We start from the raw sequence: 17,833 nt of genomic DNA on the forward strand, positions 1-17,833 counted from the left end.
AAAGAGAGCAAAACGCTCAGAAGTCACAGTAAAAAGAATGGTGTATTATTATGAAAAAGCAGAGGATTATAGGAAAAACATTTTATAGTTAGTTTAAGCTATTTCCAAATCATTTTACGTAAAAATTGTACCGTACAGAACGGTCAGAACCCGAAGAGAAATGTGTTTAGTTCATTTTAAATTCAAATTTTGATGAAATAAGAAAGATAACTAAATGCATTATTATTTTCTATTTTGGCCTGAATGCAAAATACGTTACTGTTTTTTTCTTTACAGTTCGTTTGTCATGTAACAACGACAGTTCCAAAACCCAAATCTGTCATATACAGTGTGTCTACACAAGACCCAATAAAGAGAGAAGAGCAATGAGGGTCTCCTCTATGAGTGCAGAGACCAAGAGAGATAAAATGGGGTGAAACTGCAGTGTCTCAGTTTGCAGCAGCTGGAGTTTTCCTATCATGGTTGCTGATCACAACTCCATTACCAGTGTTTTCATTCTTTTGGCATCTACCTGATCCAAATAGAGTGGAAAGAATCTCTCTTTTTCAGTTTTCATTGAAACCCAATTGCTTGCTTTGAATGTGAATCAGTGAATGGTGTTGTATGTATCCCCAGTAGTACTGAATCAGTCATATAGTGAGTTTTCAATCTCATTGGTTTCATCATAAAGGATTGGTTTTTTCAGTTTTTGTGAGTACCCATCTGCTGAAAATTAATGCATTTTGATATGGTAGGTTCAGTTGCTGATTACAAATCCTGCATCTGCTATCATTCCAATTCTTTTGGTAAGTTGTTGATTCTGTTGTTGGTAAAGGATTCATCTTTTATCTGATTGTTGTGGAACCATTGACAAAAAGTTCATCAGCTGTTTGTTTAATTTGCTTATGTGAGTGCTTTGTTCAGTTTCTCATGAATTCTTTCCTGCATTTGATGATTGGGTGAAGTATATGATGTTAGGAGTACATTTATGGTTTGACTGTTCTTTTGTGTATTGTAATGTTGTTGATAAGCCGAGTTAAAATAAGAAAATGATGCTTTGAATCAAGTTGTATTGGAGTCAATTTATGGGTGCTTTGTGTTTTGTCATTAACTTTGTAGCACTGGTGGAATTTTCTGCAGCTGATACATCAGCAGAACCATAGATCACTACATTGTTTGTTTGCTTTAGTATCTTCTTGTTTAATGGCTACTTCTTTCCTTGAATCAATTGCAAAATTCTTATCTTTCATTCTACTGGCTAAATGTTGGGTTTGAACTTGTCATTTCTGCAGATCTCATTTAAATTGCTTAAATTTATAATTCCTTTGATGATTTTGGTGTACAGGTGCAAGAAGCAAGGAGCAAAAGACAGAACTGCAAAGCCTTGGCAGTGGAAGCTCATTGAACCGATACTCTGGCCTGGATCCATTTGCTGAGGCTTTGTTACTTGTATAGGGACCCATCATTTGCCAAGTCAAAACCAGTTTTGTTGTTGTGCTGTGCCGGAATCATGGCAACCCTGTTACAATCCGAGTCCAGACGCTTGTATTCTTGGTGGTGGGATAGTCACATTAGCCCAAAGAACTCAAAATGGCTTCAGGAAAATCTTACAGGTCTTGATACTTACCGAGTTGGTTATCTATACATCTCAGCTCCAATTTCTATGCTTCTCTTATCACATTGGTGTTAGAATTTAGGATATCAAGCATGTGGAGACAGTGAAAAGAAGTCTCATCATCTTATACGAATCCTGCAGACTGAAAATGATAGCAAGGAGTATTTGACACAGTCCAAATTTTTAATTCTCTGAATCTTCTTCCAACTTAAATCCATCTTATTTAATAACCATGCACAATCAGTTTGTTACTATCTCAGTATTAGGAACTTATTAGTATGATTTGGCACCCTTACTCTATTATCTCTGGTTTTCTTGAATTGTTCACCGCTGTACACTCTAGTCAAGAAGACTGATGTTAAAGAACAATCAAATTATCTAACTAGTAGTTTCCCCTCATCCTGGAAGTGAAAAGGATGCAGTGGTAGCTAAAATACATGTGTTGCCTTTCTCTATCACCTCAGCATGCACACTTAGCATGTTTATGCACATAGTCTTTGATATTTTTGAGGTTGCATTCGTTATTTACCCAACATTTGTACATACAGATATGGATGCTAAAGTCAAAGCAATGATAAAGCTCATTGAAGAAGATGCAGACTCTTTTGCAAGGAGAGCAGAAATGTACTACAAGAAACGCCCCGAGCTCATGAAACTGGTTGAGGAGTTCTATAGAGCTTATCGTGCATTGGCTGAGAGGTATGATCATGCTACTGGGGAGCTGCGCCAGGCTCATCGAACCATGGCAGAAGCATTTCCCAACCAAGTACCTTATGAACTGGCCGATGAATCATCCTCCTGCTCTTATGGCCCAGAGGCTGGACCTCATACACCAGAAATGCTGCATCCAGTTCGTGCCTTATTCGACTCAGATGACTTGCATAAGGATGCATTGGGACTCTCTTCAACTGATTTACATGCTTTGAAAAGGAATGGAGGCTCCGACTCTGGAATAAGCAAAAGAGGTCTGAAGCAGCTCAAGGAAATGTTCGATCCAGGAGAAGAATTTATTCCACCGAAGGTTGCGGAGGGAAGATTTACAGGAGGCTTGAGTTTTCATGAAGCAGATGAGAGCAAACCAAAGTTACAGAACGGGTATTCTCAATTAACAAGTGAGAACCAGAGTCTAAAGAACCAGCTCCTCTCTCAATCTGAGCGTGCTGCAAAAGCTGAAACTGAAATTCAAATCTTACACAAAACTCTATCTGAGATACAAGTTGAAAAGGACACAGTCCATCTTCAGTACCAGCAGAGTTTGGAGAAGTTATCTGAGCTGGGTAAAGAACTGAACAGTGCTCAAGAGGCTGCTGGAGGGCTCAATGAACGAGCCAGCAAAGCTGATATTGAAATTACAATACTGAAGGAAGCCCTTGGGGAATTAGAAGCTGAGAGAGATGCCGGTCTTCATCAGTACAATCGGTGCTTGGAAAGGATATCTAGCATGGAGACCATGTTATCTTTTTCCCGGGAGGATGCAAAAGGGCTTAATGAGCGAGCTGTTAAAGCAGAAACTGAAGCTCAAAATCTCAAGCAAGAACTTTTCAAATTAGAGGCAGAAAAGGATGCCTGTTTTCTCAAGTACAAGCAATGTCTTGAGAAGATATCTGCTTTGGAGGCTACAATCTCACTTGATGAAGAAAATGCCAGAATCCTTAATGACCAAATTGAAAGAGCTGAAAATGAAGTTAGATCACTAAAGGAATTGGTTGCTGTACTGAAGGAAGAGAAAGAGTCTGCAGCTCTACAATTCAAGCACTACATGGATACAATAGCTGAGATGGAAAGAAAACTTTCACAAGCTCAAGAGGATGCGGAAAGATTGAACAGTGTAATTTTGACAGGGGCAGCAAAGTTAAAGGGTGCCGAAGAACAATGTGTTCTCTTGGAGAGATCAAATCAGTCCCTGCGGTTAGAGGCAGATGGTTTGGTGAAGAAGATTGCAACTAAAGATGAAGAACTTTCAGACAAAAATGATGAGATGGAGAAACTTCAGAATCTAATGCAAGAGGAGCACTTGCGGTTTGTGCAAGCTGAAGCCACTCTCCAATTTCTGCAGAAGTTGCACTCTCAATCCCAAGAAGAGCAGAAAGCTTTAGCTTTGGAGTTCAAAAATGGGCTTCAGATGTTGAAGGACTTGGAGATGAGCAAACATGGTGTGGAGGATGATATGCAAAGGGTTAAGGAAGAAAATAAGAGCTTGAATGAACTGAACTTCTCTTGCACTATCTCCATTAGGAACCTGCAAGATGAAATATTTAGCATGAAGGAGATGAAAGAGAAACTTGAAGAGGAGGTTAAGCTTAAAACAGACCAAAGCAATGCTCTCCAGAGTCAAATTTCCCATTTGGAGGATGAAATTAAGGGGTTGAGTGGAAGATATCAGGCTATAGTGGAGCAAGTGGAATCAGTAGGTTTAACTTCTGAACGCCTTGGATCGTCGGTGAAAGACTTGCAAAATGAAAAGTCAAGGCTAGAGGATATCTGCACAAGGGATAGAGAGGACAGAGAACATCTTTATGAGAAGTTGAAGGATATGGGCAAACTTTCAAAGGAGAATGCTGTTCTGGAGGGTTCACTTGCAGGTTTGAATGGGGAGTTGGAGGGTTTGAGAGGGAAGGTCAAGGAATTGCAGGAGTCTTGCCTCTTCCTCCAAGGAGAAAAAGCCACTCTTGTTGCTGAGAAATTCGCCCTGCTTTCCCAGTTGCAAATTATCACTCAGAATATGCACAAGCTTTTCGAGAAGAACTCCTTGCTGGAAAGTTCCCTCTCTGGAGCAAACATTGAGCTTGAAAGGTTGAGGGCAAGAGCAAAGAGCTTAGAGGAGCTGTGCCAGGTACTTAATAATGAGAAGTCCAATCTTCTTAATGAGAGAGGCACCTTGGTGTTTCGGTTAAATGATGTTGAGGAGAGACTGAGAGGCCTGGAGAAGAGGTTTAAAAAATTAGAGAAGAAGTATTCTAAAATGGAGAAGGAGAAAGAGTCCACCCTTGATGCAGTAGAAGAATTACGGGATTCCTTGCATGCAGAAAAACGAGAGCGTGCTAGTTATATTCGGTCAAGTGAATCGCGAATGGCAGGTTTGGAAAGCAATGTCCATCTCCTGCAGGAGGAGAGAAGGTTGGGAAAGAAAGAATTTGAAAAAGAACTAGATAAAGCTGTGAATGCCCAGATTGAGATCTTTATCCTTCAGAAGTTTATTCAAGATCTGGAAGAGAAGAATTCGACAATATACATTGAATGTCAGAGACATATTGAGGCCTCCAAGTTTTCTGATAAGCTGATCAAAGAGTTGGAGAGTGAAAATCTTGAGCTACAGGTGGAAGAAGAATTCTTAGTAGAAGAAATTGAAAAGTTGAGGCTGGGAATTTATCAAGTGTTCAGGGCTCTGCAGATTGAAACAGGTTCACATGAAGATAAGGTTGAGAGAGAAAAAGTACTTGTACTGCACATTTTGAATGCTATCAAGGACTTGAAAAGTTCTCTGGTGTGGAGCAAAGATGAGGAGCAGCAGTTGCTGGTTGAGAATTCAGTGCTCCTAACTTTACTTGGGGAGCTAAGCTCAGAAGGTGCAGAGATAGAGTCGGCAAAACAAACTTTGGGGCAGGAGTATGAGGTAATGGCAGACCGTTGTGCTATGCTACAAAATAACAAGCATGAGCTTCTAGAGATGCAAAGGCAGTTGAGGTTGGAAGTGACTGAGAAAGAGCAAAAGGAGGAAACATTAGAGGCTGAATTGAAAAGTCTTCAAGGTAAGCTGAAGAGTCTGCAAGATGCATACCAAATTTTGCAGGAAGAACAGTCCAAGGTGCTTGAAGAGAGGAGATCCTTGCTTGAGAAGCTTTTGGACCTGAAAAAGAAAAATAAAATCCTTGAAGAGGATAATGATGTTAATTTTCATGAAGCACTAGCTTTCAGCAACCTCTCTATGGTTTTAGAGAGCTTCACAATTGAGAAAGTTGTGAAACTAAAAGCACTTGCTGACGATCTTGATGATCTTGCTGCTACTAACAATGACCTCAAAGATGCAGTTGGAACGTTGGGGGAGAAGTTAGTGGTGAAAGAAGTAGAGAATCAACATCTGAATGAGATGGTTCAATTTTTGGACAAGGAACTTTATGAAGCCAATGACTTAAATGGTATATTAAGCCATCAAATTTCAAGTGTAAAGGATTCTCTCAAACAGAAAACCATGAAGCTCTCAGAGGTAGAAGAGAAGCTTCAAAAGACAGAGAGCTTGAATGTGGAATTATGCAGAACTGTTGAGGAGCTGAAGATGGAATATGAAGAGTCCAAAATAATGAGTCATAATTGTGAGAAGCAGATTCTCCAACTATCTGAAGTCTGCAGAAATCAGAAGAAGGAAATGAATAGCCTTTGCGAAGCAAATGAAATTCTGGAGGATGAAATCTTATGTAAAGCTATTGAAAAAGAAATAGAAACTCTGCACCTGAATGAGACAGTCCATTTGTTGGACAGAGAATTGTGTGAAGCGAAGCACTCGAATGAACAACTGAGCAATCAAGTTTTAGTTGGAAAAGATTGTCTGAAACAGAAAACTACGGAGCTTTCAGAAGCAGAAGAGAAGCTTAGACAGATAGAAGACTTGAATGTTGACCTATGCAGAAATGTTCAGGAACTGAAGGTGCAACAACAAGAATCAACATTCACAAGAGAAACTTACGAGAAAGAGATTGTGGAACTTCTTAAAGATAACACAGATCAGAAAATGGAAATTGAGATCCTTCATGAAGCAAACGGAACTCTAGAGAGTGAAGTGGGTGTCTTATGTGAAGCAATTGAAGAATACAAAATTCGAGAAGACTTTATGAGTTCAGAGCTGCAAGAAAGAAGCAATGAGTTTGAACTCTGGGAGGCTGAGGCTACTACTTTCTACTTCGATCTTCATAATTCTGCTGTCCGTGAAGTTTTTCTTGAAGATAAGGTTCATGAGCTTACAGAAGTTTGTGAGAGAATTAAAGATGAAGATGCTGCAAAATCTGTGGGGATCGAACAGATGAAAGAAAGAGTTGGCATCTTGGAAAGTGAAGTTGGAGGTTTGACGTCTCAGTTGTCTGCATATGCTCCTGCTATAGCCTCTTTGAGAGAGAATGTAATTTCTCTTCAGCATAATGCCCTTCTTAGAAACAAGCTCTTTGTGGAAGACAACCAGCAACACAAGGTAATGCTCTTTTCTCTCTTAAACCATACAATGATTCAGACATGCAGTCTGGGCTAGGTGGAGCTGTTATTTTTGTTGCAAGCATGAAGTTGCATGGCCTGAATGTCATAGGAGAACTGTGTGTGTTTGTGGTGGAATTGATATAATTGCTATAATATGATTGTAATTTTAAATTGGTATCTGAGTGTTGCTGCATCTAGATACTTACTAAACCTGTTTGTGTCTCTAGGATGATGACCTGCCAAAGAATCTATATCAGAGGAGCTCTCAAGGTTACAAAGAAGACCAAAGCACTTTGTTGCCACATGGAATTTCTGAATTGGAAGAAATGCAGACTATGATCAAAGAAGTCGAAAAGGCAGTTATTGAAGAAACAAAAAGGCTTTCAATTGAATTAATTGAAAAGGAAATGGTGGAAGAAATTGAAAGGCTTACAACAAAGGAAAGGGCAGAGGCTTTGGTGCAGACTGAAGAAGTAAAATCAAAAGGTAACTTGCATCAAGAAAATGGTAGTAAAGGAGAAGAGGCGGAACATGTGATTGAGTACACTGATGATACTCTGAAGAGGAGTAAACCTGAAAAAAGGCTTTTGACGAAAGACATTCCGCTTGATCATGTTTCAAATTCTTCATTCTATGGAAGAAGCAGAAGAAAGAGTGGCAGGGCTGATGATCAGATGCTCGAGTTATGGGAAGCAGCTGAGCAGCATTGCGTCCAGGATCCAGGGGCCAATATCTGGAAAAACCAGGCATCTCCACCAACTGAAGATGTTACTCCCTACCCTCGGTTGGCAAACTCAAGGAGGACAAGTCGAAAGTCTTCTTCCGAAGTTCAGGTTGAGAAGGACTTGGGCATTGACAAGCTGGAAGTGTCCTACAATATTCGACAACCAAGTCGCGATGGCAAGAAGGAAAAGATCTTGGAGAGGCTTGCTTCTGATGATCAGAAACTGATGAGTCTACAAACGTCTGTGCAAGACTTGCATAAGAAGGTGGAGACCAACAAGAAGGGTAAGAAGATCAACAGCTCTGAATATGAGACAGTGAAAAGACAGTTGCACGAAGTTGAGGACGCAGTTGTGCAGCTGGTGGATGTTAATGATCAGTTGAAAAAGGATGTTGAAGAGTTTCCATCTTTGGACGAGCAGACATCCATAGAGTTGGAGGAGGCAGGAAATGTACGCAGAGAGAAAGTAACCGAACAAGCATGGAAAGGATCTGAGAAGATTGGAAGGCTGCAGTTTGAGCTGCAGAACATCCAATATGTTTTGGTGAAATGGGAGGGTGAAAAGAAACGGAAAGGGAGGCATGGATTTTATGTGAGTAGAACAGGTCTTCTCCTGAGGGATTTTATTTACAGTGGCAGAAGTAGTAGTGAAAGGCGCAAGAAAGGTTGTTTATGTGGTTGCATGAGACCATCAGCAAATGTTGAATAAGGTAGCCCTCTTGGAGGAAAAGCCTTCCTTTTATTTTCTGTAAGTTAGTGAAAAATATTGAACTGTATTAGCATCTGGATGCTCATGCTCTGTAAGAGTAAGGTTTTCCCTAACCATAATAATCTGCAGCTTCGTTCAGCTTTCTATCTTTGCCACGTGATAGTGGCACCAAACTTTTTGGCATTTTCTAGAACCGAACCACCAAACCAAACGAGCTCCGTTTGATAATTGATCACAGTACATTTCCTCTTTTGTAAATAATATCAGAAGTTGGAGAAGAACTGAAGAAAGATGCCCACCCGAATTCCATTTGCTTCTTGTTCTCCGCTTTCTGTCCATCCATCTCTTCTACTCTTCTTGTTCATGCAGACATTTTCTGTTCATATATACCTTGAGAAGCCAACGCAAGCCTGGGAAAGTCCAGAAAAGAAGGTGAAGGTGAAAGCCATCTGGAGATGGAGTTCAGGGTTTTCTATAGGGCTAACTTCCTCCGACACGATATTTGCTAACAAAACCAATCAAACAGTCACCGGTCCGGTTGCAATATGCCTCGAGATTCCTAGAATTGAGTACACGAGTGGGAGGTACAAAACTCGTATCTTCACAATCCATCATCACATTACAACAATCATGTAGATTTAGAGTATGATAGCACCAAATGTAATGTAATATATATATATACACACACACGGAGCCGTTCCAAAGAGGACGTCCGCACAGTCCTTAAAGTGTGGACGTCCCTCCGTTCTCCACTGGATGGCTCCGACGATGGCGCGTCTCCACCTGAGCGGACACCAGCGGCGTCCCCGATCACTTTCTCTCCCCGGCGAGTCCGTCGAATTCCAGTTTTCCGGCGAGATTTTCCCGATGAGATTGATTTGAAGGTCTGGGCAGTAACCTCCACCCAAAACTTCAGACAAGATCGATCTCGCCGGAAAACTGGAATTCTGCTGACTCGCCGAGGAGAGAAAGTGATCGGGGACGCCGCTGGTGTCCGCTCGGGTGGAGACCCGCCGTCGTCCGAGCTGTCCAATGGAGAACAGAGGGACGTCCGCATTTTAAGGACGTGTGGACGTCCGCACTTTAAGGACGTGTGGACGTCCGCCTTTGATCCGGACTGTGTGTGTGTGTGTATATATATAATTCTGCTTCTTAATCCTTCCAGCCCCAAACAAGAGTCAAGTGTTAGCATAGCATAAACCAAGATAGAGGAGTCCAAGACTGTCATAGGATTTAAGGTGGGCAATGACATGAACAAACATGCCCCCAATGTACCTCGCTCGCAAGTATTTCTAATTAGAGCTTTACTACCTCCCAGCTTTTTCAATCTTGTATGTGCACATTAGCTGTATTACATACAGATTTACAGTTGGTCGCATCTTGAGGCAATTTGGAGATTGAAATAAAAGTTATTGTCATGTACAAATATGTTGTTTATGTGGTTGCATGAGACCATCGCAAATGTTGAATAAGGTAGCCTTCTACTTGGAGGAAATTAAAGCCTTCCTTTTATTTTCTGTGAAAAATATTGAACTCTATAAGTAGCATTTGGATGCTCTGTAAGAATTAGGTTTTCCCATCTGCTGCTTCGTTCAGCTTTCTCTCTTTGCCACGCGACAGTGACACCAAACGATTTGAAATTTTCTAGAACCGGACCACCAAACCAAACGAGCTCCATTTCATAATCCATCAGTACGTGATCTCATTACATTTCCTCATCTGTAAATAATACCAGAAGTTGGAGACGTATTGAAGTCCCACCCGATTTCCATTTGTTTCTTTTCTGTTTTCATATAAATGTACGATGGCCAGTCGAACTCTTATCACATTAATTCTCTCACTCTCACACTTGATCAGTCCATCCATCTCTTCTTCTACTCTTCTGCATGTTTTTCTAACAAGACCTCGATCAATTCCATTCCATAAACAATCGGTAAATTTTGTCGACGAATTTCAGAGCCAGAAGCCCAGAATTTAGTGTCTATAGCTCTACGCGGTGATCATCTAGATTTCTTCTTATTCTTCTTCTAGAATTTTCTTGTTGTATCTACCTATTTATATTGTTTGTGCATGCCTTATGTTTCTTGGTTTTATTTTGTTTTCAGTGATTAATTTTTCACATCCAGTAATTGGTTTCGCCTGGTGGTAGTAGACTTGGTCTTGCAATTTGTAAGAGGTACTTTACTATATGCTTTACCATACTCAACTTGATATCTGTCTGTCTGTTCGCCTTTCAAAAAAAACTTGATATCTGTTCGAATATACAGAGTTCAATTGCTTAAGCCTCAGTGGGCTGGTGGTGTGAATGTTCTTAGCTAGTAGGTTCCCCTATTTAGCTGCGAAAGAAGAGTGTAAATTACTGCCTTCTAGCTTTGTCAAGGACCAGTATGTGCATGGGGTAAATTACTGCCTTCTAGCTTTGTCAAGGACCAGTATGTGCATGAGCTATTTAGCTGTGTTATAGATTAACAGTTGCTCGCATCTAGAGGTAATTATATGGACATTGAAATAAAAGTTATTTTCGTGTACAATTATATTTATTTATTTGATAAACTTTTCAAACTAATTAAGGAGAATTATGCGCACGGATCCATACGTTGAGCATATAGTGAGCTATTCTTTCGCATATTACATGAGACTACTATGTTGCGGCGCTTAACGTGGCAGATGTGGAATGGTGAAATAAAAAAAAAAAAAAAACCAAAATTACGCGCTCTTATCCATTTCATTGTTATTTTTTTCATCTTTAAAGTTTACCAGAAATCTTGAAGAAAAGTTAGAAACCTGCTCCCATAAAGTAATTTTCATATCTTCTTCCTTAAATCCAGGTCACGTACAACTTCTGGCAAGTGCCTATCTCTAGCTATATCTTCTAGTTCATAGACCAAAAGGTTCACTACTCTAGTCGAAAATGGAAATCACACATTATGATCATGATCAGTACACTCTTCAACAAGTTGTGATTCCTCCGCCGAAGCCGCTTTTAACGGCTGTGAAGTCGTCAATGAGAGAGACTTTCTTTTCTGACGACCCTTTCAGAAGATTCAAGAACCAACCCGGATCCAGAAAAGTGATTCTGGGTTTGCAATACTTCTTTACGATCCTCGAGTGGGCACCTCGCTACAAGTTGAGCTATCTCAAATCTGATATCATCGCCGGAGTCACCATTTCGAGTCTGGCAGTTCCTCAGGGGATCAGCTATGCCAGCTTATGCAACATGCCGCCAATCATTGGCATATGTAAGTTACCGTATAGTAGTTGTGACATTTTGTGCTGTCATACTTTTTATCTCACGTATATAAGAATGTACGTGATGGCCATGCTGTGTTCACTGTGTAGATATGAGTTTTGTTCCACCACTGGTATACGCAATTCTGGGAACGTCGAGGCATATGGCAATAGGACCGATGGCTGTTTCATTGGTTCTGTTAGCAAATATCGTGTCGGAGGAAGTTAGCCCTGCAGAAAACCCTGAACTCTATCTCCAGTTGGCTCTCACCTCCACCTTTTTTGCTGGAATTTTTCAGGCTTGCCTTGGCTTCCTAAGGTATAAACAAAAATGACTGTATGATGTGACACAGAATCTTTTAAACAAGAAAAACCTTTATTAATTTTACTTAAGTTAATGACTATTAACACAATAGGTTATACGCCCGTTTTTGTTTCAAAAAAAAAAAAAAAAAAAAAATTAACTTAAGTGAACTGATGATCTTTTGTATTTGCTTGTATGTAAATTGGTCCATGCAGACTTGGTTTTGTGGTGGACTTCCTTTCTCAAGCAACAATAATTGGTTTCATGGGTGGAGCAGCCATTACTGTAATTCTTCAACAGCTTAAAGGGTTGTTAGGGATAATACATTTCACTCAAAAATCAGATGTTGTCTCTGTCCTCACATCAGTCTTTACTCAATTCCATGAGGTATACATTTTCTCTATAAATAATTCTTCGTATCTGAAAATTCTACGGTATAGACATAGACCCCATTAATTTGATATGCCTGTTTCTTTCTTTATATATGTCTTTAGACTCTAATTGGTACGGTGTTGACTGAGTTCTTATGTTATATATTGTGTAGTGGAAATGGGAACCTGCACTGATGGGATGTTGTTTCCTCTTCATTCTCGTACTTGCTAGAAACTTTGTAAGTAGACGTCATCGATCATTCTTAGCTCTAACTGTTTTGATGTAATTGTATATGTGTGTGTGGTGATTGATTGTGAATTTGTGACTATGAACAGAGCATGAAAAGACCATCTATGTTTTGGGTTAGTGCACTGGCGCCATTGTTCTGCGTGATCACGGGGAGCCTTGTGGTTTTCCTAACCCATGCTGATAAAAAACACAACATTAAAGCGGTAAATACTTGGCTAATATTTCATTAATAAGAAGATAGACGTATGAATTGCAAGCATGTTTAGTTCCAACATACATATTTGCTTGTTTTGTAGATCGGGCAGCTTCAGAAGGGGCTCAACCCTGTAACTATTTCTGACTTGAGCACGGTTATTAAGTCACGCCATCTTATCGCCTGTATAAAAGCCGGAATGATTACTGGCATTATTGTCCTCGCCGTAAGTTATGAGCTCCTCCCAAATATCTGATGATAAACATTACATCTATAAGGTTTAATCGTCGTGGAATGGTTGTGATTATACAGGAAGGAATAGCTTGTGGAAGAAGCTTTGCCGCAATCGAGAACTATCACATTGATGGAAGCAAAGAAATGATTGCTTTTGGAATGATGAACATAGCAGGCTCTTGCACTAGTTGTCCCGTGGCGTCAGGTACATACATAATCAGTCTTCATATCGAGCCCGTTTATTTGATTGTTATAAGGGATGATTGAATACGTACAGGAATATTTTCGAGAACTGCTGTGAATTACAACGCCGGAGGCAAGACTCAAGTCTCACCCATAGTCATGGCGATTATGATGTTGTTGACAATATTATTTATGACACCATTGTTCCAGTACACACCACTAGTGGCCCTCTCTTCCATTATAATAGTTGCAATGTACAGCGTCATGGACATCCCAGCTGCCATCCGCCTCTGGAAGATAGATAAGATCGACTGTATGATATGCATGGGTGCATGTTTGGGTTATTGTTTTGGCAGTGTTTTGGTTGGCCTTTCCATTGCGATTATAATTTCATTACTACGACTCATCTTATTTATAACAAGACCCAGGACTCTCAATTTAGGCAAAATCCCAAACACGTCGGTTTATAGAAGCGTGGATCAATACCCAGCGGCAAACAGTATTCCAGGAATACTAATTCTTCAAATTGATTCACCGATATACTTTGCAAATGCTAACTATTTGAGGGAAAGGTAAACTGTATAATACAAGCACTTTTATACAGAGAAGAATGTTAATTGAGATATAGAGTACTGATATCATATCTGCTTCTGATTTTGAGCTCAGGATCTCAAGATGGATATATGAAGAGGAAGACAGGATAAAAGCGTCTGGAGAAAGAGGCTTAGAATACCTTATACTAGACATTAGCAGTAAGTATCAAGCTGCAATATTTTCAAATCAATGCAAACATTTCAATAAAAAAAAAATTAAATGCAAACATTGAAATCAAATCACAGCTGTGGGAGGCATTGATACAAGTGGGATCCGCATGCTAGAAGAGGTCAAGAAAAGTTTAGACAGAAGGAATATCAAGGTATGAAGTTGTATTCCATTTGCAACAATTTTATGTTGTATATTGATAGATTATGATACATGCTAATTAGTTTCTTCTGTCTCTGAATCCAATAGCTTTTATTAGCAAACCCGAGAAGCGAAGTTATTAAGAAGCTGGATGTGTCAAAGTTCATTGAGAAAATTGGTCGGGAGTGGATGTTTGTTACAGTGAGCGATGCTGTAGAATCATGTAAGTTCGTATCGCATAGCAGCGATCCCAGTTCAGCTGAAGGTAAAGTCAAGCCATCAGAGGACAATGTCTAATCCTCAATGACCAATCAAGTCATATGAACTCTTATGCTATCTAACTATGGATCCGCGAGGTGGTACCGTACCTGGTAGACAAACAAAGGTCTGATCGTAGATGGAGTGCTAGTTGAGTATAGAGTTTGGTATTTGAAGTACACAATCCTGAGGCTGAAAAACGTAGATGATGTTTTGGTAGGCGGTATGTTTGCCTGTACAACACTTGGATGTTGTCTTAGTATCAGTCTCTACTAGACAGTCTACAGTTGATATCTTACATTTGGATGCTTTGCAAACTTTAGGTTACCTAACGTCTGCTGCGTTCGTTCAGCTGTCTATGTCATTTTGATTGAGAAACTTGGTAGTAGAACGTTTTTTCAAGTCTTTGGTAATATGGCGCACATCCAGTGCTCAACTAGTATTGCCTTTTCCAGTAACTTTTTCCCTCTATCCATCACCAATTCTTGTTCATCACTTTTTCCCTCCATCCATTTCAGAGAGTAACATCTACCCATAACCCTGTACTCTCCACCAGAATGTCTAGTCATTAGAGCAAAAGCTTTTAAGTTTTACAGGAACAGTGGATTTACTTGTTAGGGTATCCCTGACCGTCAAAACAAACGAAGTAGTTTTCCCTATATGCCAAGTTCAATTAGATGTTCCCTAGTTCTGCCCATATAGATCTTCACGCTTTCACTAGTTCCAGTCATGGCAAAAGTGAAGAATACAGGCACATTGTTGTTAAATTATGTAACCACATAAATTTCTTTCGCTCATAAGAATGAGCACCTAAAGCTAATTGTATTGATACATTGTTTTAAGTTTGAACACATGCTTCACTTCTATTAGATGTTAACCTATTTAGCCATTGGACAGCCAAACTTGAACTCAAGTATCAACACAAAACACACGCCATTTAAAGCCGATCTAAAATTAAAATTTAATAAAGTTCAAGTATTTAGAATAAAAGCACAAAATTTAAGTCAAAACGACATTCTTGTTCGCAAAGCTAGAACATGAAGCAACAAGTAACCGGTATTCAAGTTCACAAAATATAATAACTCTAGACACTGCAAATTTCTAAGCTCCGACAATCTCAACAGGTGCCTCAGGGACTGCTTCTTCAGCAGGCCTGTCAACCTTGGTGCCAACATCTTCATCACCATGCACCTACAGTTTCCAGTTACAGTATTCATCAGGTATTGGTACTAAAAGAACAGAAATGTTAAATAGAACTGGGTGAAACTAATTACGGTGGAGACATGCGAATAAAAGGGAACATAACGTCGTAATGTTTTTGAATGCACAATGAAAGAACATACATATATGCTGATACTAAGACGAAGCATAAAAGGTACATACCTCCATAAGCTTTCCAAGATCAAACTTGGGGGCCTTCAAGATCTTGACCTTCCTGATGAAGACATTTTGTAGAGGATAGATACTTGTAGTTTGCTTCTCAATCTCCTTACCAATGCTCTCAGCAATGAACTTGCGCACCAAATCCTTGAGATCACAAGATGAGGCCTGGGAGACCATGATTTCAGTCATCTTGCGACGGATCTGAAAAAATAAACACAAATAAATTATTGTCAATAGCCACATAAACAAAATCTATTAATATTTCAGAATTCATTTTTCACAACTTTCACAATTAGAAGTAGAAAAGAAACCAACCTGTCTAATCTGGCTGGATTGAGCATAACAAGTCCTCTTGACTTGGTTAGGACGTCTCTTGGTGAATCCAATGCAGAACATCCTCAGTGTGTAGTTGTCTGTGGTTTTCACATCCACATGAGCTTCAATCAAGGTTTGCCATTTGCGGACCAATGATCTCAACTTATCGGTGGTGAAGTTCATTCCCTGTAACCCAACAGAACATACCAAAAATGAGCAGCGAATTACAATTAAGTATGACAAACACAAACATTACACAAGCAGGAAGACAATTGTAATAGTATCATACCCAGAAGTTTGTGAGAACAGTCCTTCCTTGGACATCTTCAGCTCTCAACCGCATCTTCCTGTAGGCATGCTCCTCATCACCCTGAAGGTCAGCAAGTGATGTCTCAAAGACTCTGTGCTTGAGTCCTTCTGAAGCAATCTGTCAAAAAATCCAAAATCCAATCAGTTGAGAAAACTACAAACCATGCCAAACAAACATATGCACTCTTTTCCACAAAAATGTGTGAACTCTTAACAGCGGTTGCAATTCACACCAAGCTCAAAAGCAATGTCTTCATACATGAATATGCAGCTTTGACAATGTAAAGCTCAAAACCATTTTGCAAAATTTCATTTTTATAACTGATATCCGAAAAACAATGGCACTTGCAAAAACTATAACGGCAGAACAGATCCAATCCACATAATCAACAGAATAGCAGCGTATTACTTTACAAAACATACAATGAAACAGTTCCAAATGCAGAAATGTAATACTACACTAAATACCGCACCTTTCTCAGCCAAAGGATTCAATTAACAATCGCAAACGAAACACATAAATCATCAAAAACAGCAACGAAAAGAGAGGGATTGAAATACCTTGGTACCCTGAGTACGGGTGACGAGAGTCTTCCCAACCTGCTTGATGTTAAAGATGGAGGGAGCCTTGATGTCATACCAGTCCTTCTTGGTAAAAGGATCAGCTCTGCAATCCACATCAACAAACAAACAAACACTCAGAAACTGATTTCGAAATCAAAACCAAGAAAAAAGTGAGAGCTCAGATCTGGTGACTTACGCTTTCTTCTTTCCTCCCTTCTTGCCCTTGGAGATTCTCTTGTTCTTCCTGTTACACACACACAGCAGAGCAGGATGTTAGATAAAGCTACGCACAGCGGTAAGAGAGAGGGAGAGATTGAGTACCCGACGGCCATGGTGGAGGAGAGTGTGGAGAGACTCGCAGAGACCAAAGTAAGCGAGAGGCGGAAGCGGCTCCTCTGAGAACTCTCTCTTTGCGATGGGGAACAAAAACCCTAATTCTTTCGTATAAGTAGGGAGGATGGGTGCCTTTTCCTGCCCTTACTGGACCAGGCTTTAGGTTTTAGTTTTCTTTCCTGGCAGCCCAACACAGGCCCAAGTATCCCTCATATTTTGGTGGCTAGAGATTATGGTGTATATAATATAGTTGTACGTTTTTTTATAAGATGTCACGCACTTCCTTGTCTATTAAGCATGTGGTATGTATGATTTAGAGGTTGTGTTATAGCAAGAGGCTTGGCTTCGCATTGAGTAGGGTGTTTAAGTTACAGGCACGCTCTCCCTTCTTCCGATTTTACTTGTCGGCGCTAATGGTAATCGCTAGGGCATGCGTGAATAGCCTTGATCTTGAACAGAAATAGGCTAGGTGAGGTTCAATTAATTTTCTACACCAATACACGGGCAAATCCAATTTCACTAGTTGCCTCATTGGATCTTAGATGGTTATGTATTTGGTGTTAGGTTGTTTAATGGCTTCGGTCCCGTTTAGTATAGCTTCGCTTTTTAAAAAAAATTAGTTTATATCCGAACTTTTAGATCTTATAGTGTTTTTTTAAAGATCAAAGAAAAACAGTTTTCTTGTATCCAAAAAATAATAATTACAAGTTATTGGCACTTAGTAGCAGCTTTTAGAAACAGCTGTCATAAAAACACTAGAAATTAATATATTTTAACTTTGCAGCAGTTTTAAAACT

At 39.8% G+C, this 17,833-nt stretch overlaps 3 protein-coding genes across 3 annotated transcripts; 2 read left to right on the plus strand and 1 right to left on the minus strand.

Moving 5' to 3' along the window:
• The first annotated feature begins 465 nt into the window (after nt 1-465).
• On the plus strand, nt 466-8,343 carry LOC101300998. Its single transcript, XM_004296618.1, has 5 exons — nt 466-636; nt 735-785; nt 1,325-1,592; nt 2,143-6,773; nt 7,003-8,343. The coding sequence occupies exons 3-5, from the start codon at nt 1,490-1,492 to the stop codon at nt 8,206-8,208; spliced, it is 5,940 nt and encodes a 1,979-aa protein (XP_004296666.1). The 5' UTR covers nt 466-636; nt 735-785; nt 1,325-1,489; the 3' UTR covers nt 8,209-8,343.
• A 2,776-nt stretch (nt 8,344-11,119) lies between these two features.
• Nucleotides 11,120-14,385, plus strand: LOC101299291 (sulfate transporter 3.1-like). Its single transcript, XM_004297971.1, has 11 exons — nt 11,120-11,447; nt 11,548-11,755; nt 11,956-12,127; nt 12,285-12,350; nt 12,448-12,564; nt 12,658-12,780; nt 12,867-12,993; nt 13,066-13,543; nt 13,638-13,723; nt 13,811-13,887; nt 13,983-14,385. Exons 1-11 carry the CDS (start codon nt 11,120-11,122, stop codon nt 14,169-14,171), a joined length of 1,971 nt encoding a protein of 656 aa, XP_004298019.1. The 3' UTR covers nt 14,172-14,385.
• Nucleotides 14,386-15,158: 773 nt separating this feature from the next.
• Nucleotides 15,159-17,115, minus strand: LOC101301285 (40S ribosomal protein S3a-like). The gene is made up of 7 exons (XM_004296619.1): nt 17,025-17,115; nt 16,900-16,947; nt 16,701-16,806; nt 16,120-16,257; nt 15,831-16,016; nt 15,516-15,716; nt 15,159-15,323 (listed from the first exon to the last, which is right to left on the minus strand). Exons 1-7 carry the CDS (start codon nt 17,033-17,035, stop codon nt 15,234-15,236), a joined length of 780 nt encoding a protein of 259 aa, XP_004296667.1. The 5' UTR covers nt 17,036-17,115; the 3' UTR covers nt 15,159-15,233.
• Between the last annotated feature and the right edge of the window lie 718 nt (nt 17,116-17,833).

The sequence above is a fragment of the Fragaria vesca genome, linkage group LG4 (assembly GCF_000184155.1).
Source record: "Fragaria vesca subsp. vesca linkage group LG4, FraVesHawaii_1.0, whole genome shotgun sequence".
Classification (NCBI taxonomy): domain Eukaryota; kingdom Viridiplantae; phylum Streptophyta; class Magnoliopsida; order Rosales; family Rosaceae; genus Fragaria; species Fragaria vesca.

Coding starts and splice junctions, on each gene's coding strand:
- LOC101300998 (XM_004296618.1), top strand. CDS start 1,490: ATGGCAACCCTGTTACAATCCGAGTCCAGACGCTTGTATTCTTGGTGG. Junction 1,593..2,142: donor GCTTCAGGAAAATCTTACAG/GTCTTGATACTT, acceptor TTGTACATACAG/ATATGGATGCTAAAGTCAAA. Junction 6,774..7,002: donor AAGACAACCAGCAACACAAG/GTAATGCTCTTT, acceptor TTGTGTCTCTAG/GATGATGACCTGCCAAAGAA.
- LOC101301285 (XM_004296619.1), bottom strand. Junction 16,807..16,899: donor AAGGGAGGAAAGAAGAAAGC/GTAAGTCACCAG, acceptor TGTGGATTGCAG/AGCTGATCCTTTTACCAAGA. Junction 16,017..16,119: donor CTGTTCTCACAAACTTCTGG/GTATGATACTAT, acceptor GTTGGGTTACAG/GGAATGAACTTCACCACCGA.
- LOC101299291 (XM_004297971.1), top strand. CDS start 11,120: ATGGAAATCACACATTATGATCATGATCAGTACACTCTTCAACAAGTT. Junction 11,756..11,955: donor GCTTGCCTTGGCTTCCTAAG/GTATAAACAAAA, acceptor TGGTCCATGCAG/ACTTGGTTTTGTGGTGGACT. Junction 12,128..12,284: donor TCTTTACTCAATTCCATGAG/GTATACATTTTC, acceptor TATATTGTGTAG/TGGAAATGGGAACCTGCACT.